The sequence below is a fragment of the Lepidochelys kempii genome, chromosome 1 (assembly GCF_965140265.1).
Source record: "Lepidochelys kempii isolate rLepKem1 chromosome 1, rLepKem1.hap2, whole genome shotgun sequence".
NCBI lineage: Eukaryota > Metazoa > Chordata > Testudines > Cheloniidae > Lepidochelys > Lepidochelys kempii.
Window position 1 is genome coordinate 137,650,595 of NC_133256.1, and position 23,034 is coordinate 137,673,628.

Below are 23,034 nucleotides of genomic sequence, written 5' to 3' on the forward strand. Positions count from 1 at the left end.
GCCCACGTGGCGGCGTGGCGGCGGGGGAGGGGCCGGAGGCTAGCCTCCCCAGTAGGGAGCTCAGGAGCCGGGCCAGATGTGGCCTGCGGGCCATAGTTTGCTCACCTCTGATCTAGTTCCAATAGCTGGAATAGCACCTTTGTACTTCAAAAAAGTAGCTGTGGTAGTATTAGGCACTGCTGATTGGACAGCCGCATAACCTACTCTTGGCTAATAAGCATAGTGATATGCAGTCAGCTTGAGGAAAGTTAGGAGTTTGGGTTTTTTGTACTTCTGGCTCTGTTTTGTAAATAGGTGGATGAAGAAGGGGTTTAAAATGAAAAGCAGGCAGGGTATCTTTGATTTTTCTTCAGTGACCCTAACATATGCTGATGAATATTATTACCTGAGCAGTAGCTAGCAAGTTGCTGCAGTAATGTGCTGATGCAACAAGAAAGTAGCAGTAGCTCTGAATAAATCATTTATGCGTGCACTGCAGACTGTGCTTCAGGGGATGGCGTTAACGGTGGCGCACTTTCAGACAAACAGAGGAAAAGGCTTTCACCCAACTTTTTACTTAAACCTAGGAGGAATAAAACAGGTCAGTGGTGAATATTAAATTAACTTCTGGCCATCTTCCAAAGTGATTTGGCCTACTTAGGAAACATCAAGAATGAAGAAAGCTTTGCTTCTTCGCATCCTGATTTCTCCAGGGAGGGGGCAGAAGAGCTCTGTGCATGGATTACAAAAGCAACCTGATTTCATAAATCAACAGTTCTCTCTCTCTCACTCACTCTCTCACACACACACGTCTTTCAGTGTCATAGAGATATTTATTCCATATTCATTTCATAATTCTAACGTATCTGATATGTTCATACGAACAGAACAACATACATAGATAGATGGGGTGGATCAAGCTGGTATTCAGCCTTGCAAAATCATTGTGGAAATTTACCAGACCGGAGTCAAATTTTACTCTCTCTCCATTCGGGTGGATGATGATGAAAAGAATATTACTCAACCATAACAAAATATGCTTTTCCGAGGCTAGTGGACAAGCAGAACTTTGCAAGGCTCTCTTTCTGATACACTGAATGAAGGATATTCTATTGTCCTTTGTAGTGTACCAGGTCCTCCTCCTCCCCCCCCCCTTTTTTTTTTGTATTTTTGGTATTAATCTAAAATACAGTATTTGTTTACTGAAAATAAAACTATGTTTTAGGGTAAATCTGGATTCAGAACAGCAGATAATCCAAGGATTGGGAACAATGGGGTTAAACCAGCTATAGTGGTTTGATGTCCCATAGGAAAAAATATTGTGCCATATCATCCCCTCCTAGAGAAAAATCCCTGAGAGGGAGTTGTGTGAACAGGAGAAGCTCTGTAAGGTTCCCTTGCTGAATTTTCACCCAAAGCCTCTTATTCCACAGGTGTGAAGAGAAAGAGAATGACTCACCATCCCTAGGGTGACCAGACAGCAAGTGTGAAAAATCGGGACGGGGATGGGGGGTAATAGCAGCCTACATAAGAAAAAGACCCCAAAATTGGAACTGTCCCTATAAAATCGGGACATCTGGTTACCCTAACCGTCCCCCAGAATGAGAAGGAGGGTTAGCCACTCGAACCTGCAGATCTCTATGGCCTCTGTATGTATAGCATCATTTGCATTGTGGGAACTGGGGGGAGTGGCCGCTGGATGCAATCTTAGGGCCTTTAGCTTAGTTATCATGAAAACCATCCTGATTAAAAAGGCAGCCCAGAGAGAGGGAAAATTTCCCCCGTTGGGGGAGTATGGCATAGTCACTAGAGGTGCCTGAAGCAACGTTAGATACGTTTACAAAATGAATGTGTAGGAGTCACTTTGCTTCATTCAGGGACTGGATTCAGTATGAATAGCGGTAATGTTTATTGACCAATTTGGATACTGTGCATTAAAGAGGCCATTGAAATACAAGGTTAGAGCATCCATCCATCCTTCCCCCTACTTATGTATTTTGTTTTCCTATGATACTCCACCCACACTTTCCCTTTATTTGAAATAATAGATCTGGTCAAATATTTTTATGAAACTTTTTGGATGATAAATGGCTTCTTGTTGAAAAACCAGAAACAAAAACACCTCTAATTTTCTAAAAATCTATAGATTTTGGTAAAGATTTTTGGTTTTGGTTTTTGAAAAATGACTTTTTTCCCCCAAAAATGGCTTAAAATTTTTTTGGTTTTAGTTTTTCATTGAAAACTTGAAAAATGTTCACAGGGAATTTTGAGGCGGGGGCGGGGAGGAAGGGATTTTTTTTTCAAATTTTCCCTGTGCAAACTAATTAGGATTTTCCAACCAGCTCAAAATAATAATACTTGATGTGCTGTCTAAGTGATACAGCAGTACCTGCACTTTATAGCCCTGGTGGCCAGACTTTTTTGGTGAAGGGTCCTCAACTCTGGAGTTAACTCCTCCCACCTTTGGTGTGAGGATATATGGATCTGCAGGTCATTCTGCAAGCCCTCTCATTTCTTTAAGACTTTTGTGAGGGGGGTGGATTGAATGGAATGTGAAGGGAGGATGTGCTTATCTCTTCTGTTTGTTTCCTGGGTGGTTCACTCCTTAAATATGAATATTTGAAATATTGTGTCTTTATGAAAATTGTAACGATCCTAGAGCAGTAGGATTCTTTGACTGTATATATATAGTCAAAGATCTTTACAAACACTAATGAATCTTTCCTGAAACTCCCCCATTGTTATCCCCATTTTAGAGAGGAGGAAGCTGACACACAAAGAGCCTGCTCCTGCTCCCACTGAAGTCAGTAAAAGTTTGCTGTAGTTGACTGGGAGCTTGCTAGCCCCCAAATGACTTGCCTTGGGTCAGACAGTATCTGTATGTCACAGCCAAGAAGAGCAGTATTCTGCCGACTCCTTTCTCTGGTCTTTAATCGCCAGATCATCCTTTTCCCTTGGAAGCATACTCCTCAGACCTCAGTTTCGAGGGCATGTATCTTGGGCTAATCTGGGCCATACTAAGCCTTAAGCCTTTGTTGCTTACACACAAAGATGTGAAGGGCCACTTCAATCCTATAATCTCTGGAGCAAGAGAGATAAGCACGAAGTGCCAAAAAAGAAAAAAAACACATTATTTATTTATTTATTTATTTTAATAATGCCTGATGCCCTATTGTGCTATGTCCTTTACAGACACGTAGGCCATGTCTGTGCGACAAAATTATGTCGACCTAACTTACATTGGCGTACGGCCACCTCAGTTATTAAATCACTTGTGTGTGTGCACACTTGGCGCCTTGTGTCAGCATGTGCATCCTCACCAGGAGCGCTTGTATCGATTGTATTGTCAATATGGGGCATTGTGGGATGGCTCCTGAAAGCCAGTAACAGTCGATGTAAGCAACACAGTGACTATGCTGACACCATTGACCTAATTACTTACACTGTTCGGGAAGGTGGTGTTACTAAATTGGTGTAGCGAGTCCTTTACATTGGTGGGAGCCGAATTTAAGTGAAGACACTTCCACAGCTAGGTTGATGCTAAGCAGCTTATGTCAACCTACCCCTATAGTGTAGACCAGACCTAGTAAGAGATGGACTCTGCCCTGAAGAGCTTACCGTCTAAATAAACAAGAAAGACAAAGGGGGAAGGAGAAACAGAGGCACAGATAAGTGAAGTGACTCACCTACATGGAATAGACCTGGGTCTCCTAAGCTCCAGTTCAGGGCCCTATCCACTGGACCACACTCCCTCTGTACAGTCAGTCAGTAATTCCTGCTGAATTTATTAAGATTGAAAGGTAATCATCTATGGGCATTATTATGTATCATTTACTTTTTGACTAGTTTAAATCAAAATCACAACTGTTTTATGAACTAACTTCTAGCTGAACTAGCCAAATTGTCTGTTGGTGTCAATCCCATCAAAATCAGCTGAACTACACCCTTCCACAGGAGCAGAGAATTAAGCTCATCGTCTTTATTTAGACAATCCAGTAAGGTTCTAGCACCTTTCAGTTTTAATTGGAAATTTCAGCCTGAAAGATCATTAGGAAGAAATAATAAATTTCAAAGATGAGGATTCAAATGCATTTGGCCATAACTAAAGTCCAGAATCTGTGTTTCACCGATAAGATCTGACAGTGTGCGATAGTGCCCACACATGCTGTAAGGAGTTTTCTCTAACACATGAACAGAGCCCAATTCTGACATGACAGCGAATCCTTAGTAAAGTGACTGCATTGGTGTGACTGGATGGTGAATTTGTTTCATGTGGTATAATGGTAAGAATAACCATCAATGAGTTGTTCATTATCTATCTTTTACGGTTACAACAGAGTTACTGTTATCAAAGCTCTAGGAACTGGTGCCTAAACAACCAGGAACGTGGGTCTGGTTGCAGACTTGAAAGGGAAAACAAGCTGTAGGACAGTAAGAGGCTCACTCCTTCCCCAGCACCTACTATGTCATTGCCAGAAATCACAATGTTTCCTGACTGTCTCTGCAAATATGCATGCTTGTAGCCCATTCAGAGCACAGCATATCTGTTGACAAACTCCATTTGACATATAGAGTCCAGGTTTATCTCTCAGGCTCCTCTCTGTTTCCCTGTTTCTCTTCAAAGACTTTATTAGGACTGCCGTAGCTGATACTGTAAATATTTGTTGGAACAGGCGGACAGACACATTAAAAATAGAATAACCTTCAAGGAATGCAGCGTTCATTTCCTTGGTTTAAAAAATAGTGAGAGAGATTTTGCAGAGCTGGTCAGAAAACGGATTTTCTTTTTCCCTGTGGAAAATTTTGATGTAAATGAAAACAAAAATCATTAACTCAAAAAATTGTAAACCAAAAATTTTGGCTGCAAAGTTTCAGCTAAATTTCAGCTAAATATGGAAAAGCTTCAGTTCAAAAATGCCACTGCAGTGCCCTTATGATACTTGTACTTTGTGTTCCTCCTGCCCCCATTCTCTTCTATGAGCGAGGCTCCCTGGCCAGACTACATCTTCCATGATACATCATGGTCCCCTCTTGCTGAGCCTACGCAGTGCCTCATGGGAGTCCCAGGTTACTGTGCAGTATGGGAGATGTAGTCTGGCTGGGTAGCCTGGCCCATAGAGAAGAATGGGGGCATGAGACGTCGAACTACAGATCTGATGGGGAACTTCCAAACTGAAATTCTTCATTTTTCAGGTGGAGCGTTCCAGTTTTGGGATGTTCTGTTTTTTGATGGAAAGCAGACATTTTTGTAACAGATTTTTAGCTGAAAATCCAATTTTCTGTCAGACAACAGTTTTGATAGAAAATTTTCAATCAACCCTAGATTTTAGTGCTCCTGAAATGAGGGACTAATATCACTGTCTTAAAAGCACGATGGAGTATGTGAAAGCTCTGCCAATGCACATCAGTTCTGACCTGCACCACTCTGCTCTCCTAGTTCTGAACTCCTCGTTAAGCAAGCCTGTCCAAATGTGTGGTTAGTTTGCTGATGTGTACAAACTGTGCTCAGTCTGAGACTGTCAAACTTCTCTTCATTTGTGGCCCCAGCCAGGTTTTGCAGCAGGTCTTTTTTCCAAAGGTTGAAGGGCTAGCTCATTGAGCCACCAAACCCTCAATTATGTTTCAACATCTGGTTTGATTCTCTGCAGATAAATAGCAGCTTTGCCACTAACAACAAAACCTTAATTCATTGTGGTTTGCTCAAGCACTGAGAGCAAATATTTTCCCTTTGCCGTTTGGGGTCATTTTGAGGGAAAAACAGAGTTGGAGATATTTCAACCCTTTTAAAATTATTATTACTTCCTAGAGAAAATAGAATGTAAAGCACCTTTTCCTTCCATTTGTGAGATTATTTTTATGGGGAAATTGCTGGCCTTGTAAGGAAACATTGTTGACTAAGGATCAGGAAAGATGATACAAGTCAATTGTGTTTTAAAGAAAACAATCATTTTTAATTCAGGCCTTAATAAAGCCTCATAAAAAGGTACAGTCTACTTCTCTCTGTCTCTTTTCCTCTTTCATTTTCCCCCGTAAAACATTGCCAGGGCTTACACATGAACGGAGCGGGGAGAACAGGTCTGTGAGTATTGCAATTATAAGTATTTTAGGAAATGTCCATGGCTGTATAAGCTGCTGATTCCACTTATTGATGTTTGGAAGGCTGAAGTTTCTATCTAGGTCATGTTCTCCAAGGCTGCTGTTTCTATTACAGCCAGACCTTCTGTTGACTTGGGCTGTCTTAATGCATCAAAGAGCCTCTGCTATGCTTCAGTTCCTGTTCTGAACTCAAGTTGCACCTTTCAGTTTTTGCTTATAATCACTGAGGTGGGTAGCCTAGCAATGGGAAGTCAAGCATTAAGCAGTTACTTTCTAATACTCCAAGAAGAAGGAGAGGAAGGCAAATCTTGTCATGTTTTTATTATTATACATTTTAAAATCTCTTCTTAAATCCCTTTCCCCACCCTTTTTTCTTTTTAGGATTATGCACATCATAATCCAGTTATTGGCATCAAAGATAATGAGAGTTGAATCCTAAAGAACAGTTAAGATTCTTTTATTAAAACATAATTTTAAAAAGAGGGGAACACGCCAGCACAAAAATAAAAATATTAAAGCAATGTGGGAATGTTTCCATGTCTCCGTACAGCACAATAATAATAAAACAATAGGTACCATTTTGTGATGGGATAGTTCACTTGTTTGGCTAGTGGATTATGTGTCTGAATTGTTTTACCTGTTAATTTAGGTTGGCACGATCACTCATCCTCCTCACTGTGGTGTAGTACAGCATCACAGATATGGAGGGTGATAAAAAATACTGCGTTTTAGAATGCTCAGTTGGTTACTGTCGACGAGAAATGTTGTGGAAGGCATTGCATTGGGAGGGCATTTGAAATTTGTTCTCTTTTATTATGATTTTTAGACCTGGAAATTGCAATGCAAATTTGTTTCATCATGTAGGATCAGGTCCTGCTCACTGTTACATCAATGTAAATCCAATGTAATTCCAGTGACGGGAAGCAGAATCTGGTAAATGTTTTATAATCACCCCCTTACCAGATATTTCTCAGACAGCTGTGCTCAGGGTAGAATGGGATATGGTGTGTGACAGTGTACAGCTGGGGCAGATTATAGCAACATCTTTTTTCTTCATTAGTGCTGCAACAGTTTGATTTTTCCTTCTGGTCACTCTATGGCCTCAGTTAATTTTTATACATTCCCACATCTCCCGACTGTTAAAGGATTGTGTTCAGATCCCTGTGCTGTTAGACCACAGCACTAACCAATTGAGCAGAGTCCCAAGATTCTTTAAGGGCAGGGAAGTGTTAAATCCCTCATGTGATGGAGAGTAAAAGAAGTGGGATTACTGTTCACGACTCTGATTTGCCATTCTGCTGGACCGTGAGGAGATTAGAAGGACCAAGTACTTGGGCTAAACCATCTGCATGTCTCGAAGGGGAGTGTGGAGGATGTACAGATGTTCAGTCAAAGTCTATGCAATCCGTGTTCCCAGAAGATTATTCTCCCTGACCCTTTGCTCCCCCCTTACTTAAGCAGGTCAGCTTTTGCATAGCACTGGGACTCAGTAAATACTATGGATAAAAGCAAAGAAGCCTGTTGGGCATTGGGATACTTTCTTGAAAAACACAACAGAGTGTTCAACCATGGCTCTGGGCTGCTGTGTGCTGAAGAATGCAGGTATTTTTGTTTTTAATTTGTAGAGAGGATTTCCTGCTGTAGCTTTTTGGTGTGGGAAGGGTTTTCCCCCGTCTCCTATATAGAAAAGTTTGGTTTCCCAAATAAAAGTTGCTCCTGTTTTCCATTTTAAGAGCCAAGGAATGCAGTAAAGTTTCAGCAACAGGTAGTTCCTGTCAAACTTGATTTAAAGTGCCAGAACTTTTCAACTTTCGTCTTTGCTCTGTGAATGCTGGCATGTGTGCTTTTGGAATTTCATTTTATGATTTTATTTTTGTTTGCACATAGCACAGAGATTTGTCTGAACAGTGCATTCACTGTCAGCTACTAGACAGGATTAAAGAATACAAAGTAGCTGTCTGAAAACTTGCTGCATAATCAGTCTGTTAGTAGCCACCAGGTATGGAATGAGTTTGGTGGTTCTCTGCTTCTCTGTTGGCCATTCCCAGTGTGTGACTATTAATATTGAGTGATGTGTTAATGGATGACTGTTAGTAATTTGGCACAAAGGTCATGCTTTTATTTTTTATCTCCCTTCTTGTAAATCATCAGACAAGTCTTCTGTTTTAGCATTTTATTATTAATAACACTGGTATCATCTAATCATGGCAGTGATATAATCTATGGAATCAGGTTGTATTGGTTTTTTGATTTAAGTTTCTGCTGCAGTGGAGCTCTATTTGTTCATCACTGCAAAAGTGCAGACTGGACAGGATTATTCGTTGTCAAATGAAATAAAAAATTAAAAAGACCCCAGGCAAAACACCGATTCAGTCACACATTTTTGCATCAGATGCATGATCAGTTTAATAAGTGAGATCCATCTACTGCTTGGAGGGAGGGGAGCTGGAGGGAGGGATAGAAGAAGAGGAAGAGAGGGCCTTGATTTGTTATGTTTGACAATTGGCTCTTTCAGCTTTGTTTCTCCACAGCTAGAGGGGTCTGTGGGGTTGGATGTTGTTTTGTTTTGTTGTTAAAACTCATTAGTGTCAAATCTACTGATGTCTGATAAAGATTACACTGATGTGTAAACCCGTGGAAGGGGGGGTGTGAGAGAGAGAGGGAGGGAGAGACTGTTACTAGTATGCAGGTGCTAAAAGGATTAGAGGCAGGGTCAATAACATATCACTTAACACAGTGGCAGAGGTTGACAACCTTAAACTACTGCAAGTGAAAGCCGAGAGTGCAGATTGACATGCCAAGCATCCAAGTGTTACTGTCTTAATTCCCTCTCCTTATACTGTCCTACTTGTGTCTTCTGACACATTCAACACAACTCCCCCACACTCTAGCTCCTCCTCTAGCATGACACTGAGCAGTGACTGTTACTACAGAGTGACACCAATCAGTGGAAGAAGCACCGCAAGCTATCTCACTGCACTCCCTCCAGAACTGCCCCAGGACTGTTTTATGAAAATGATACTTTGCTAACACAGATGAAAGCCTGTCAAGAATAATCTTCCAGGCATAATATACATGAGGATTCTGGGTGGACTCCTCCTGAAGGTCGAAACAACAGACTGGACTTCTACATAGAGTGCTTCCACCGATGTGCATGGGCTGAAATTGTGGAAAAGCAGCATCACTTGCCCCATAACCTCAGCCGTGCAGAACACAATGCCATCCACAGCCTCAGAAACAACTCTGACATCATAACCAAAAAGGCTGACAAAGGAGGTGCTGTCGTCATCATGAATAGGTCGGAATATGAACAAGAGGCTGCTAGGCAGCTCTCTAACTCCACATTCTACAGGCCATTACCCTCTAATCCCACTGAGGGTTACCAAAAGAAACTACACCATCTGCTCAAGAAACTCCCTGAAAAAGCACAAGAACAAATCCGCACAGACACACCCCTAGAACCGCAAGCAGGAGTATTCTATCTGCTACCCAAGATCCATAAACCTGGAAATCCTGGTTGCCCCATCATTTCAGGCATTGGCACCCTGACAGCAGGATTGTCTGGCTATGTAGACTCCCTCCTCAGACCCTACGCTACCAGTACTCATAGCTATCTTCAAGACACCACTGACTTCCTGAGGAAACTACAATCCATCAGTGATCTTCCTGAAAACACCATCCTAGCCACTATGGATGTAGAAGCCCTCTACACCAACATTCCACACAAAGATGGACCACAAGCCGTCAGGAACAGTATCCCCGATAATGTCACGGCTAACCTGGTGGCTGAACTTTGTGACTTTGTCCTCACCCATAACTATTTCACATTTGGGGACAATGTATACCTTCAGATCAGCGGCACTGCTATGGGTACCCGCATGGCCCCACAGTATGCCAACATTTTTTGGCTGACTTAGAACAACGCTTCCTGAGCTCTCGTCCCCTAATGCCACTACTCTACTTGCGCTACATTGGTGACTTCTTCATCATCTGGACCCATGGAAAAGAAGCTCTTGAGGAATTCCACCATGATTTCAACAATTTCCATCCCACCATCAACCTCAGCCTGGACCAGTCCACACAAGAGATCCACTTCCTGGGCACTACAGTGCTAATAAGCTATGGTCACGTAAACACCACCCTATACCGGAAACCTAATGACTGCTATACTTACCTACATGCCTCCAGCTTTCATCCAGACCACACCACACGATCCATTGTCTACAGCCAAGCTCTACGATACAACCGCATTTGCTCCAACCCCTCAGACAGAGACAAACACCTACAAGATCTCTATCAAGCGTTCTTACAACTACAATACCCACCTGCTGAAGTGAAGAAACAGATTCACAGAGCCAGAAGAGTACCCAGAAGTCACCTACTACAGGACATGCCCAACAAAGAAAATAACAGAACGCCACTAGCCATCACCTTCAGCCCCCAACTAAAACCTCTCCAACGCATCATCAAGTATCTACAACCTATCCTGAAGGACGACCCATCACTCTCACAGATCTTGGGAGACAGGCCAGTCCTTGCTTACAGACAGCCCCCCAACCTGAAGCAAATACTCACCAGCAACCACACACCACACAACAAAAACACTAACCCAGAAACCTATCCTTGCAAGAAAGGCCTTTGCCAACTGTGTCCAAATATCTGTTCAGGGGACACCATCATAGGGCCTAATCACATCAGCCACACTATCAGAGGCTCGTTCACCTGCACATCTACCAATGTGATATATGCCATCATGTGCCAGCAATGCCCCTCTGCCATGTACATTGGACAAACCGGACAGTCTCTACATAAAAGAATAAATGGACAAATAAATCAGATGTCAGGAATTATAACATTCAAAAACCAGTCGGAGAACACTTCAATCTCTCTGGTCACTCGATTATAAACTTAAAAGTTGAATTCTTCAACAAAAAAACTTCAGAAACAGACTCCAATGAGAGACTGCTGAATTGGAATTAATTTGCAAACTGAAAACCATTAAATTAGGCTTGAATAAAGACTGGGAGTGGATGTGTCATTACACAGAGTAAAACTATTTCCCTATGTTTATTTCCCCCCTCTACTGTTCCTCACACGTTCTTGTCAACTGCTGGAAATGGCCCACCTTGATTATCACTGCAAAAGGTTTTTTTTTCTCTCCTGCTGGTAATAGCTCACCTTACCTGATCACTCTCATTACAGTGAGTATGGTAACGCCTATTGTTTCATGTTCTCTGTGTATATAAAATCTCCCCACTGTATTTTCCACTGCATGCATCCAATGAAGTGAGCTGTAGCTCACGAAAGCTTATGCTCAGATAAATTTGTTAGTCTCTAAGGTGCCACAAGAACTCCTTTTCTTTTTATGAGGAGAGTTGTTTATCAACATTTTCCACATATTTTCAGAGCTTCTGAGCCAGGTAAACCAGTCCCCTAATAGTTTTAAAAAAAGTTTCTATAAATATCTCTGCAGACTTATTTTCACTTGGTTTTCTGCCTCAAGTAAGCAATGTGTTTTGTTCCAGATGTTGTTGTTAACGGATTCATCTTGTGAGAACAGTTTATATGCCCAGTTGCTGTTTCTAGAAGTGAAAACAGCATTAGTATATTTCATACACTATATATATAAAAAAGAGGGAGCCAGATTCTACCACCCTTAGACCTTGTCTTCACAAGAAAGATAAACCAGTTTAAAACAGTTTTAAAACAATTTACTTAGAACTATTACAAAGCTCTGTGAGGACACTTCTATTTTGGTTTAAGAGTGACTTATTTTGGTTTAGCTTAAAACAATTCTGAGACCTTGCCTATATGAGAAATTGTCACTAGTTAAACTAAAGGTGCAATTTTAAACCGATTTAATTAAACTGATGCAAACTCTGTGGATATGCTTAGTTCTGATTAAGCAAGTCTTATTTTGATTTAGCTTAATTTATTTAGGAATCAGTTTAAGCTAAACTGAAAGGAAAACACTGTCAAAGTGAAGTAGACATGCACACACAGTCAAATGGCTGGGATGATTTAATTGGGGATTGGTCCTGCTTTGAGCAGGGGATTGGGCTAGATGACTCCTGAGGTCCCTTCCAACCCTGATATTCTATGATTCTATGAAATCAATTAAGCTTTGTGTGGACAAGCCCTTATTCCTCAAGTAGTCCCACTGAAATCACCTCAGTGGTGAAATCAGTGGGACTACCCAGAGTACAGTACTATTCAATGTAAGTAAGGGTATCAGAATCTGTACCTATGAAATTAGCAGACAAAACTAATACTACAATATCCCTCTGTCTGGCCCAAATCAGCCTCTGCAAGGAAATTCAGAGTTGACTGGTTAGCTACTGCTCCAGCCTGACCCCTTGACATTATGACTAGGTAATGAAGCGAATATGTTACTCACCATCTCATGCTCTGGTGAGACCTCTTGCAATACTTAATCAAGGGTAAACACCAAGCTCTGAATGCCATTGCTTTTCTTGGCTTAGCTGTTATGTGGTCCATCAAAAACACAAGTAAACTAGTTGCATTAGCATAGTTCTGCTATTGCCAAGCTACTGTGGTTCTTAGTGAACGTCAATAAGAGGGGTCATTTGTCTTGTCTGAACCTTGGTGTAGGTTGGGTATTTTGTCTTCTACAAGCCATAGCACTGAAAGCATAGGTCCAAGACCTCTTGGAGCTGCTAGCAGTCAATTGCAAATGAAAAGCTATTAAAATGCAATTGTTTTATTGTTAGAATTGATGTATCTGATCCACCTGATCAGATCCACCTGAATAATATCCTCCAACTTTCTGACAAGTGGCAGCATTTGTGATGCTGATTCTGTGGTGTGCGGGAGCCCAAACTGCAAAGCTGTACCTGTTTCTGTTCTGTTTAAGCAATTAGCAAATGCACTTTATCCAGTAAGCACTAAACATTTTGTTTAAATATTAAACAGCAGCATTGTTGATGGTTAAACCAGTATTTAAAGCCGGCCAGCAACTGATTAACAGTCCCTATCACTGATTTCAGTACTCTCCTTCATAAACGAGGGGCTGAATAATTACCTCCCTAAGCATATGGGCTATAAAATTTAGATCTAAAGTTAGAGTACCATTTCATCCCAAAAGTGAGAGTGCTTAGCTTTGGACCCTTTATTGAGATAGATCCTAGTGGCAAGATTTGGGTTGGGATTTTCCTTCTCCCCAGTTGAGGGTGCTTAGAATCAAGATTCTGGCCCAGCTCTAAGGTTTTTGTTGTTGTTGTTGTTGTTGTGTTTTTGTTTCTTTGCTAGAATCGTAGGGTTAGAAGGGACCCCAAGGGTCATCTAGTGTTTAACGCCCTGCCAGGATACTTGGTTTTTACAGTATTTTGTTTGTGGCAATTCAGTAAGAAATGCTGAGATTCTTTGGGGTTCAATTGAACTGTGTGTATGGGGGCAGCACCCTGAGTAGGAAGCAGAGTGTGACTCAATGAACCAAAGGCTCTGTCTATTCCTGGCCATGTGCACAGGATGGAGAGGATGTAATGGCTTCTGTGCAGGCTGCTTCACTACTGTGCAGCTAACCATGGTTGTGCAGGGAAGTAAGGGAACATGCAGCCTGGGTCACAATCTTGGCCCTTTGTGATCTTCATGGCAAGCAGCCATCACATAGCTGCAGCTGGTTAGGGATCCTGGGGTCTGTAGTGTGTCTGGGATGGCAGTATGTAAGTAGTGGTAACCATTGCTCAAGCTTCAGGTCTGAAATGTTTTCATTCTCCAAGAAGCTTACACACTGAGGCTTAGGGCACTGAAATCTGGGTTTGATTCAAATTTAAAAACAATCACACCAGTTTACAAGAGGAAGTTAAGAGTAATGCATTTACTAGATTCATTCATAGATTTTAAGGGCACTAGGGCCCATCATGATCAGCTCGTCTGACCTTGAGTAGTAATGGGGGAAACTGTTGTACTTGGGCCTTGGTTTGGATTCTTATGTAAAGTGTAGCCCAACTACAGGGCATGAGCCTCTTGATTCTACATAACAGAAATGGAAATTCCCAAGAACGCCCATTCTCATGAAATTTCTGGTACTTCAGATTCTGGGTAGCAAATTTGTGACAACTGTCAGTTTCATGGTATTTTGCCACTTTGGGTTCTGGTCAGAACTATGAAATGCAAAAGTATCCAATATCAGGACCTCAAATGATTTTGGTTCAGTTTTAAAAACAAACAAAAAGGATAGAGATGTTTCCTACTTTATATGAACCCGTCCTTAGAGGGGTGCCCAACCTGAGATCACCCTGGCAAATCCCAAAGGGACATGTCTTCCTTGCAAATTGAGTGCCATGTGGATGAATTTCTGGCAAGGTGTTTAAGGTGGTCTGGTTCTCTAGTCAGTTGATGTCCATCATTGGCAATTTTGTGCCACCAAAGCTCTTGAGATCCACGTGATCACCAGCCATCTAGTGGCATTCATTGATGCACATGCTTCGGAATTCATTGATCTTCTATTCTAACAATAAGACCATATCGAGAAAGTTGCTGAAACCAAACCAGTGCTGATGGGGATGGATACTAGGTTTGGCTTTGAATATCCTCATTTCTGATCTTGTCTGACAAAGATGAGAATAAAAAAAGTCAATGCAATGTTCTTTTGTCTTCCTCAGGACCCACATTTCACTTCTGTACAATAGAATTGGTATAACTGTGGTTCTGTAGAGCCACAACTTTGTATCAAACTTGATGTAATGGCATCCCTACAGAAGCCTCTGCAGGGCCCAAAACCTGTGTAGGATAATTTGGGGGTCTTTTTAACTATAGTTTCAACCAACTTGCCTGGTACTGAAGTTAGGCTTAACAGCCTGTATTTGATCGAATCGCTTTGGAGCCTTTTAAAAAAATCAGTGTCATATTAGCGATCCACCAATTATCTGGTACAATTGGTGATTTAAGCGATAGGTCACATACCACAGTTAGTAGTTCTGCAATTTCATATTTGAGTCCCTTCAGAACTCCATACCATGAATACCATCTGGTCCTGGTGACTTATTACTGTTTAAATTTTCAGTTTGTTCTAAAACCTCCTCTATTGACACCACCACCTGGGACAGTTTCTCAGATTTGTCACCTAAAAAGAATGGCTCAGGTGTGGGAATCTCCTTTACATCCTCTGCAGTGAAGACTGATGCCGAGAATTCATTTAGCTTCTCCGCAATTGTCTTGTATTCCTTGAATCAATGACACAAGCTGAAGATCTGGCCTACTGAGTGAACATTTTGGAGAAAACTTTTCTTCTCTTTACTTTACTTTATAGAGTGACACCTAGAGGACCTTGCTTAGTTTATGAATAATACCCAGATTAGATGTTTAGTTGATGTCTTTTCTTCATGATTATTTGCTGGATTCCTCCACATGCTTTCAGCTTAAAAAAACCTAGATTTACTTTTGAACACCATTGACCTTGTTTTAAATCTGAAACACAGAAGCAATTTCTCAGTGGTATATGAGTTCCAAATGTCAAACACTGATAAGAGGAAGGAAACTAATGTCTCGCAAATTGGAAGAAAAGAGGCCCTCATGGAAATGCTCCACTTCCTTTCTTACTTGATTGCATCCACAACTCGTCAAGAGGAAATTGTGATTTAGTTTTTCAGTGCACAGTAAATTACTCTTACAATCAACACCCTGTCTGTGTTTTATACTTACCATGGATGGCCTCTGGCCGTTAACCATAACCGCAAACGTTTTTTTTACTCTTTGAAAGGCTCACTGGTAATTTAGAACTGGGCCATTCATTTTGAAATAAAAATGTACTCCAGAGCAAGCTTGGAGCATGTGCAGTCTAATGTCAAGCCCATGGCTGAATGGGCTATAAATAACATATTAAAAAAATAAGAGTCCTGGACTCATACCGTAGTGAGTCCTTTGTAGTGTTACCAATTAATGCTACTATATATATGTACTAGTGGGATTTGCCCTCCTGCCCAGGAAAGCAGTTAATAGTTAAAGGAACTGAATATAGGGAAGGGTTTTATTTTCTTGAGTTCATGTTCCCAACTGCATGGGAGCACATTTTAATGTAACCCCACATTGTGACAAAACCCCTGATTTCACATTAGCTGTCATGTCCTGTCATCCACGGCTCTGCCACATGGGAAGGAGTAACTGAACTGGACTAATTAAAACAGACCATTGACTTCCCACAGAAGCTCTTTTCCTATTATTTGGAAGGGGTTGAGGGAGATGTGCCAGTTGCTAATATGACAAGCCAAGTTGATCAAAATATCGTAGCATGAAATCGATCTGTCAGTGCTGCTGTGAACTATGAAAAGGCATTGAAGATGGAAAGGTGAGGTAAAAATAGTGAATAGTGGCAGGAGGATGGCTTATGTTGAGTGTAAATAGTTCTGTTGTTACTTACTGCTCACATGTATATGCTTTGTTGATAGGTCACTCACTTGTCATGTAATTAATACAGTACTTTACTGCATTCGGAGCCTGATCCACTGCCATCTAGGTGAAGGTTGAACAAGGGATGAAAATGATTACAAGTGCTTGTTTTCTGTCACAGTTTTCTTAGAGAAATTTTTACTATTAATTATTATATGTAGCACCCCTGTCAAATCATTCAGTGTCTGTACAGTACAAAAACAAATACAACACAATAAAGATATGATCAATTATTATCCTATAAAATCCAATAACAAATCGGGATCCAGTTTAAAAAAGTGGAGAGAGAGAGCCTGGAGTGGAAGATTAGGGTCCAGATGTAAACAGTAGCTTGGGGAGGGTAAAGTGATCTTGCATTAAAGTCTGAAACCCAGAAGCGGTTTGTCAATGGAATAATGGTTTCAATGGAGCTATGTTGATTTATGTCAGCTGAGGATCTGGCCCAATAAATCTAGGGCAAACAGTTCTAAAAACCACTGTTTGGGGAGAAATAGTTTTAAAGATGTTCGCTAAAGGTGGGAGAGATGCGATGAGACAGATTTAAGGGTGGGGGAGTGGGTTTTACATTATAGGGTGCATCACAGCAAAACTGCAATTATTTGACAATAGCAGATGCAAAGGTGAACTGTAAACAATGGAGCAGGTCTCCAATAACATCAGGGTAGAACTGGATGGAATTTTTTGGCTGAAACTTTTTTCACCAAAAAAATGCAGTTTTGGGTTGACTGAAACATTTCACAGGTTAGCTGTGTTGTTTCGGTCAGAACAACACCAAACCAAACAATTCAGGAAAAATAACTGAAACATCATTTTGACATTTTTGACACAAAACATTTTGATTTTTCAGTTTAAAATGGTGATTTTTTTTTATTTTTACTTCTATTTTATTTTTTAAGAAACGGTTAAAAAACTCAGACTAAATGAAACATTTTATTTTGGGTTGAACAAAACATTTTATTTGATCTGAAACCATTTTTTCCCCTGGTTTTTGTTTTATTTTGTTTTGGTTTGGCCAGTGAACTGAAATGTCAGCTTTTTACACCGCTCTAAGACGAGGCCAACACTGTTAAGGGAAAAAAAAACCCAGTGCAAGTATAAAGTCAATCCATTCCTCTATAGGTATCATCACCGCAGTAGCAAGTGGATGACAATAATAAAGAATGTGCAGTCATTAGTCAGCACCCACCCCCAACATCATGGGTCAGTCTAATCTTTAAAGGTATGTTCAGCAACCTGGAGGCCTCCTCTGCAAGACAGTTAAACAGTCCCCATGTTTATTTCAGGCCTCACAATGCACTGACTCTCCATTTTCATATAAAGACATGTCAGTACATATGGACATTGCTTTATGCTGTGCGGCTGCAACATCATAGCTGATACAATGACATTCAAATATCACAATGAAGCAGCATTATGTGGGGTTTTTTATGGTCTGTGGTACAAAAAGTGGCAATCATGGTGCAGTCTGATGTGTCATAATATGGACTGCTGTGACAAATGAACTGTAGTGTCATACTGACAGAGGGTTCTCCAGAACCAGGGCCGGCTCCAGGCACTAGCATTCCAAGCAGGTGCTTGGGGCCGCGCTGTGAAAGGGGCGGCAGTCCATGTGCCATCAGAGCAGTGTCTCGTCTTTTGGTAGCAGCCTCTTTCCTCAGGCTGCCGCGGCGGCAATTCAGCGGCAACTTTAGTCTGCAGGCTGTCATGGCGCTAATTCGGCGGCAGCTTCTGTCTTCAGATGTCCTGCTTGGGGCGGCAAAAACAGTAGAGCCGGCCCTGTCCAGAACAGCATAACCAATGCAGAGTTCATAGTTTTGAGGTTAAAAAGAAAATTATAGATGTAATTAAATACCTAAATTAGAGGCTGCCAGCTCCTGAACTGCTGACGCAGGTTCAGCCTCTAAACAGTAATCTGAAAAGTGATTATTATAACAGTGTTTGGGGCCTGCAACTGAGATAGGAGCCCCATTGTGCTAGGTGCTGAGCGTACGTATGATAAGAGATGGTTCCTACACCCAAGGAATTTGTCCCTCAGCAGATAATACTAAGGGAGGGGAAATGAACGAATGCATTTGACAGTTTGGGAACTAAGACACCGGGCGACCCAGGGTTACACAGGAAGTCTGTGCCAGAGCTGGGAACTGAACTCAGATCTCCTAAGTTGCTGTCCAGTGTCTTAATCACAAGAACATCGTTCCTCTCCAAAATGATCCATTTTACTGGCATAACCTTTCTGTGTATTACATCTAGTTGGGTTTGTTTTGCTTTTTTAAAAATTCAGTGACCTATTTTGGAGTAACTTAACTAGACAAGAGCCTTTAAAGGACACTGCTAGAAAGGACAAAATGTGATGTCCTTATCTTTGGCAAGGGGGCTAAATCATTTCAAATCATCTTTGAAAGATACAGATATTGACGTGGTACCTTATTATACCTTTGGTGTTTTCCTTTCAACCTTCAGCATTGTTATGTCTTCTGTACTTGCTTTTGGAGTCAAATGTACTTTTAACAGCCCTCTCTTGCATCTTACCCCCTTACTGCATGGCCGCCAGCCTCCGGTTATTCTGCTGTTTAAGGAAATGTCTGTGTGAGCCTGTGGAATGGAAGTCAAGTGAGACAGAAAAAGAGGGAGAAAAATCCCCAAACAGAAATAAAATGTACAGCACCCAGGACTGCAGGAAATGGAGACAGGCTCCTAGCAGAAAGGTCAAGTGAAGGTGTTAGTGAGAGAGTCCAAAGGGATATCCAGCATGCTCTGTATGCTACAGTTATCAAGCAGCCCTAGTAACACTATGCCTTTCAGGAGGAAAAGATTAATGTGCTGAATTTTTGGTGTAATGGGTGAGTGTAGGGAAGGTCAAACGTCAGAGCCTGCAGTTTGAAGGTCTACTGGACAGTTCAGAGAGTTGAGAAAAGCAGGGAACTGGGCACAGAGAAGAAGGGAAATAAAAAGTTGACGTTGTCTTTTTACTGCCAATTCCAAGTTTTAGGTATTGGTGTATTAGAGTCCAGCATGAGGTACTGAGTGTCCTTATCTCTAGCTAAAGTCAGTGGGAATTGAGGGTACACGGCACCTCACAGAATTAGGCCCTTATTTAGGAAAGTGTGCAGGCATCTCGGGGCAGAAGACAATAGCACATAGCAGCAGTACCCAAAATGTTAGCAGAAGGTTAGGGTTGCCAGACATCCGGTTTTCGACTAGAACGCCTGGTCGAAAAGGGACATGTGCTGACCGGGCTGCTAAAAGTCCAGTTGGCTGCAGCACCCGGCTCCACGCAGATCCTGGAAGCGGCCAGTATGTCCCTCCAGCTGCTAGGCACGGGTGCTGCCAAGTGGCGCTCCGGGCACTGCCTCTGCCCTGAATGCCAGCTCCGCAACTCCCATTAGTCAGGAAGCACGACCAATGGGAGCTGAGGGGGGTGGCACCTGTGGACGGGGACAGCATGCAGAGCCCCCTGGCCCTGACCACCCCTGCGCCTAGGAGCTGAGGGACATGCCGGTTGCTTCCAGGAGCCACTTGAGATAAGCACCTCCCGGAGCCCCCACCCCGAACTGCGTCCCATACCCGAACCCTCTGCCACAGCCCTGAGCCCACTCCCACACTCCAAACCCCTCGGCCCCATCCCAGAGCCCCCACCTGCACCGCAAACCCCTCATCTCGGCTCCACCCCAGAGCTCACACCCCAAGTTGGATTCCTCATCTCCTCCCAAACCCCAATCCCTGCCCCAGCCCAGTAAAAAGGAGCGAGTGAGCGAGGGTGGGAGAGAGTAAGTGATGGAGGGAGGGGGGATGGAGTGAGCAGGGGCGGGGCAAAGGCAGGGCCTCAGGGAAGGGGGCGGGGCAAGGGTGGTTGGTTTTCTGCAATCAGAAAGTTAGCAACCCTAGGAGAGCTGGGGGAAAGGAAGTTATATTCAATTGAAATTAAATGGGAACTGACGGAGGCAAGGCACTGGGATAACTGTTAATCTTAGAGAAAGTGCCACGGATTTTTCAATATTGACAAGCAGTTGGGACCTTGGTTTTATGTCTCATTTGAATGAATCAAAATATTTAACAAGTTGGTAAGGAAGGATGATGAAAGAGGAAAAAAGTTCTTAAAGGACAGAGAAAAGAGAACAGGGAGAGGTGGGTTTTGAATAACAGAATAGGAGGTCAGTCTAAGCAACAGGAGAGAGAAGGTCCTGACAGGCAATAGGACAAGCTCAGTGGTTTGAGCATTGGCCTGCTAAACCCAGGGTTGTGAGTTCAAACCTTGAGGGGGCCATTTAGGGATCAGGGCAAAAATTGGGGATTGGTCCTGCATTGAGCAGGGGGTTGGACTAGATGACCTCCTGAGGTCCCTTCTAACCCTGATATTCTATGACAAAAAGGACCAGCAGACAAAATAAGGCTCAGGAGCAGTGAAACAGAAGACAGTATTAAAAATGGACTACACAAATGCTTACATGTAAATCCATTTGATAGGCAGTATTTTGTATTCTGTATTCTGTATTCTGAATACACAACTGTATTCTGGTTGTGTGCGTATGACAGAGAGAGAGAAAGAAAGAGAAGAATACTGAATTTATAAGCATAACATCAATAGCTTGTAATATTGTTTATTCTGGGGTTTTATATTAAACAACCTGCTGAAACAATTATACAAAAAATAAAACCACTCAGATTCCTGCTTAAGCATAGTAAGTCTCTGTTGCTTTACTCATTGTCATCATCCATTCGGTTATTACTATGTATGTTCACAACTCTGATTAGGCCCCTTTATCAAATTTTGCTTAGCCCAGTACTTTGAAAGTTTCCAAGATAAGAAGCACTTTTCAGCACAAATGGGATTCTGAGCTGTTCTTGAAAACAATTTTTTGTATGAAGTGCTGGCCAGCTAGATAGTGAATAAGGGGGAGTAAATCCATGTGTGACATTGGCAGCTTGTGGGTCCACTGCAAGAAAGAAACCATTTCCAACCTATGTTAATACAGGTTTACCAATCAGAAGAAACACATAGGGCCGTCTTTTCAAAAGAGCTTGCCTTCGCGAGTTACAAGAGTGTTCAGTGATTATTTTCCAGTCTATACACGCAGTCCCATTTCTGTTTTACCTAGTGTGGCTTTGAAACAGAAGCCAAATAATGATAAAAACGATCTTCCCTTTCCAAACATACCAAAGTTCTGATGCTGACTGCATACTTTGTACTTCCACAATGATTTTCATCCAGAGATTGCCTAGCACTTTATAAACTTTTAGCCTGGGATTTTCAAAGGAGCCTTGAGCAGTAAAGTGGAGTTCAGTGGAACTATACTGATTTACACCAGCTGAAAATCTGTCTGTTGTGTTTTGGATCGTGACTGTATAACACTCCAATACTATTTTTTCTAAGGTAAAATGGCTGTGTAGGCCTCCATTCAGTGTCTTATGTTTTCCTTAATTTCTGTGCCTTGTTACATTTCAGCAATTTAAGAACCCAACATTAAGCAGTCAAGCAGGAGTAAAACTAAATTGAGCAAATTTTGTTCCCAGTCTTCCCCTAAGTAGCACCCCCCCTTCCTCACCCCATTCCTTTTGATCCCTAAAGAGCCAGCTATGGTTTTAAATAAACTGTAAGTCGGGACCTGCCGCTGCTTGATGTCTGGCCCGAGATGGAAGTAAAGTGTCACCTCCAATTTTATCTGGGTGTAGAACAAAGAAATCTGTGACCAATCTACTGCACAATGCACAGTGATTGTCAGAACATGGAGCTTTGGTGGAAAGCATATTTCAAAGCACAAATGGAAGCAATTTTTAAATGCTGGTCAGGAGAGACTATTTTACCTGTTTTAATTTCCATTCATTGTATACACTGTTTTTAATCTCGGGTACTGTAGCAATGGGTGCCATATAAGAACCATGATTAGATAAGGCCAGTGTTTTTGGGGTGTGAAGTCTATTCAGGCCCTAATCCTACAATTGGATCTGTGTAGTGGAGCCCCACTGAAGTCATTGGGGCCCCACATGAGGGCAGGAAGTCTGTCCTTGCAGATTCAAGTGCAACATCACAGTCTTGGCATGTTTGGAAGGTAACTTTTATTATTATTTGGATTTAGCTTATTTCATTTTTCTGTTTCAAAGCCATGCTAGGGAAAGCAGATACAGGACAGCTATTAGATTCTATGTGGCACTGCTCATTTGTAAAGGAAGAAAATCTAACTAACTAAATTGAATCACTGTTGTAAATACCAAATTAAAAAGCCTTAGCAATGTATATGCTAGTACTATCTGTGTAACTAGCATCACAACGTGTGGCTGTAAGAGAGAGGTTTTTACTAAAAATTAAAGTATTATGAAAAAGCTATAGCCAGGGTTCCAAAGTTTAACACAGAAGACCTGTTTTCCTATCAAATAGGAATGTAGCAGACTTCTATGACAAATAAGGAATTTGCATAAATTGTTGGGAATGCCTTCAACATTAAACTGTGGCGAACAAATTTAATGGACAGAGGAGAATATGACCTGTCAGGCAGGGTTTGTGTTTCAAATCAGGCAGAAGGTACTTATGTCCCAGAATGGTAGAAAGGAAAGGGT

General features: G+C 41.8%; 1 protein-coding gene across 6 annotated transcripts in view; it reads left to right on the forward strand.

The window, feature by feature from the left end:
- NHS (NHS actin remodeling regulator) overlaps window positions 1-23,034 on the forward strand; it is a 345,504-nt gene that overhangs the window by 241,126 nt on the left and 81,344 nt on the right. The window contains exon 1 of one of the 6 annotated variants that reach the window (XM_073356244.1): window positions 7,611-7,677. The exons of the other annotated variants lie outside the window; for them this stretch is intronic. Coding sequence (XP_073212345.1) covers window positions 7,644-7,677 — 34 coding nt within the window. The 5' untranslated portion in view covers window positions 7,611-7,643. Of the gene's footprint in view, window positions 1-7,610; window positions 7,678-23,034 lie in introns of those variants that run through there. 6 annotated transcript variants of the gene reach the window in all.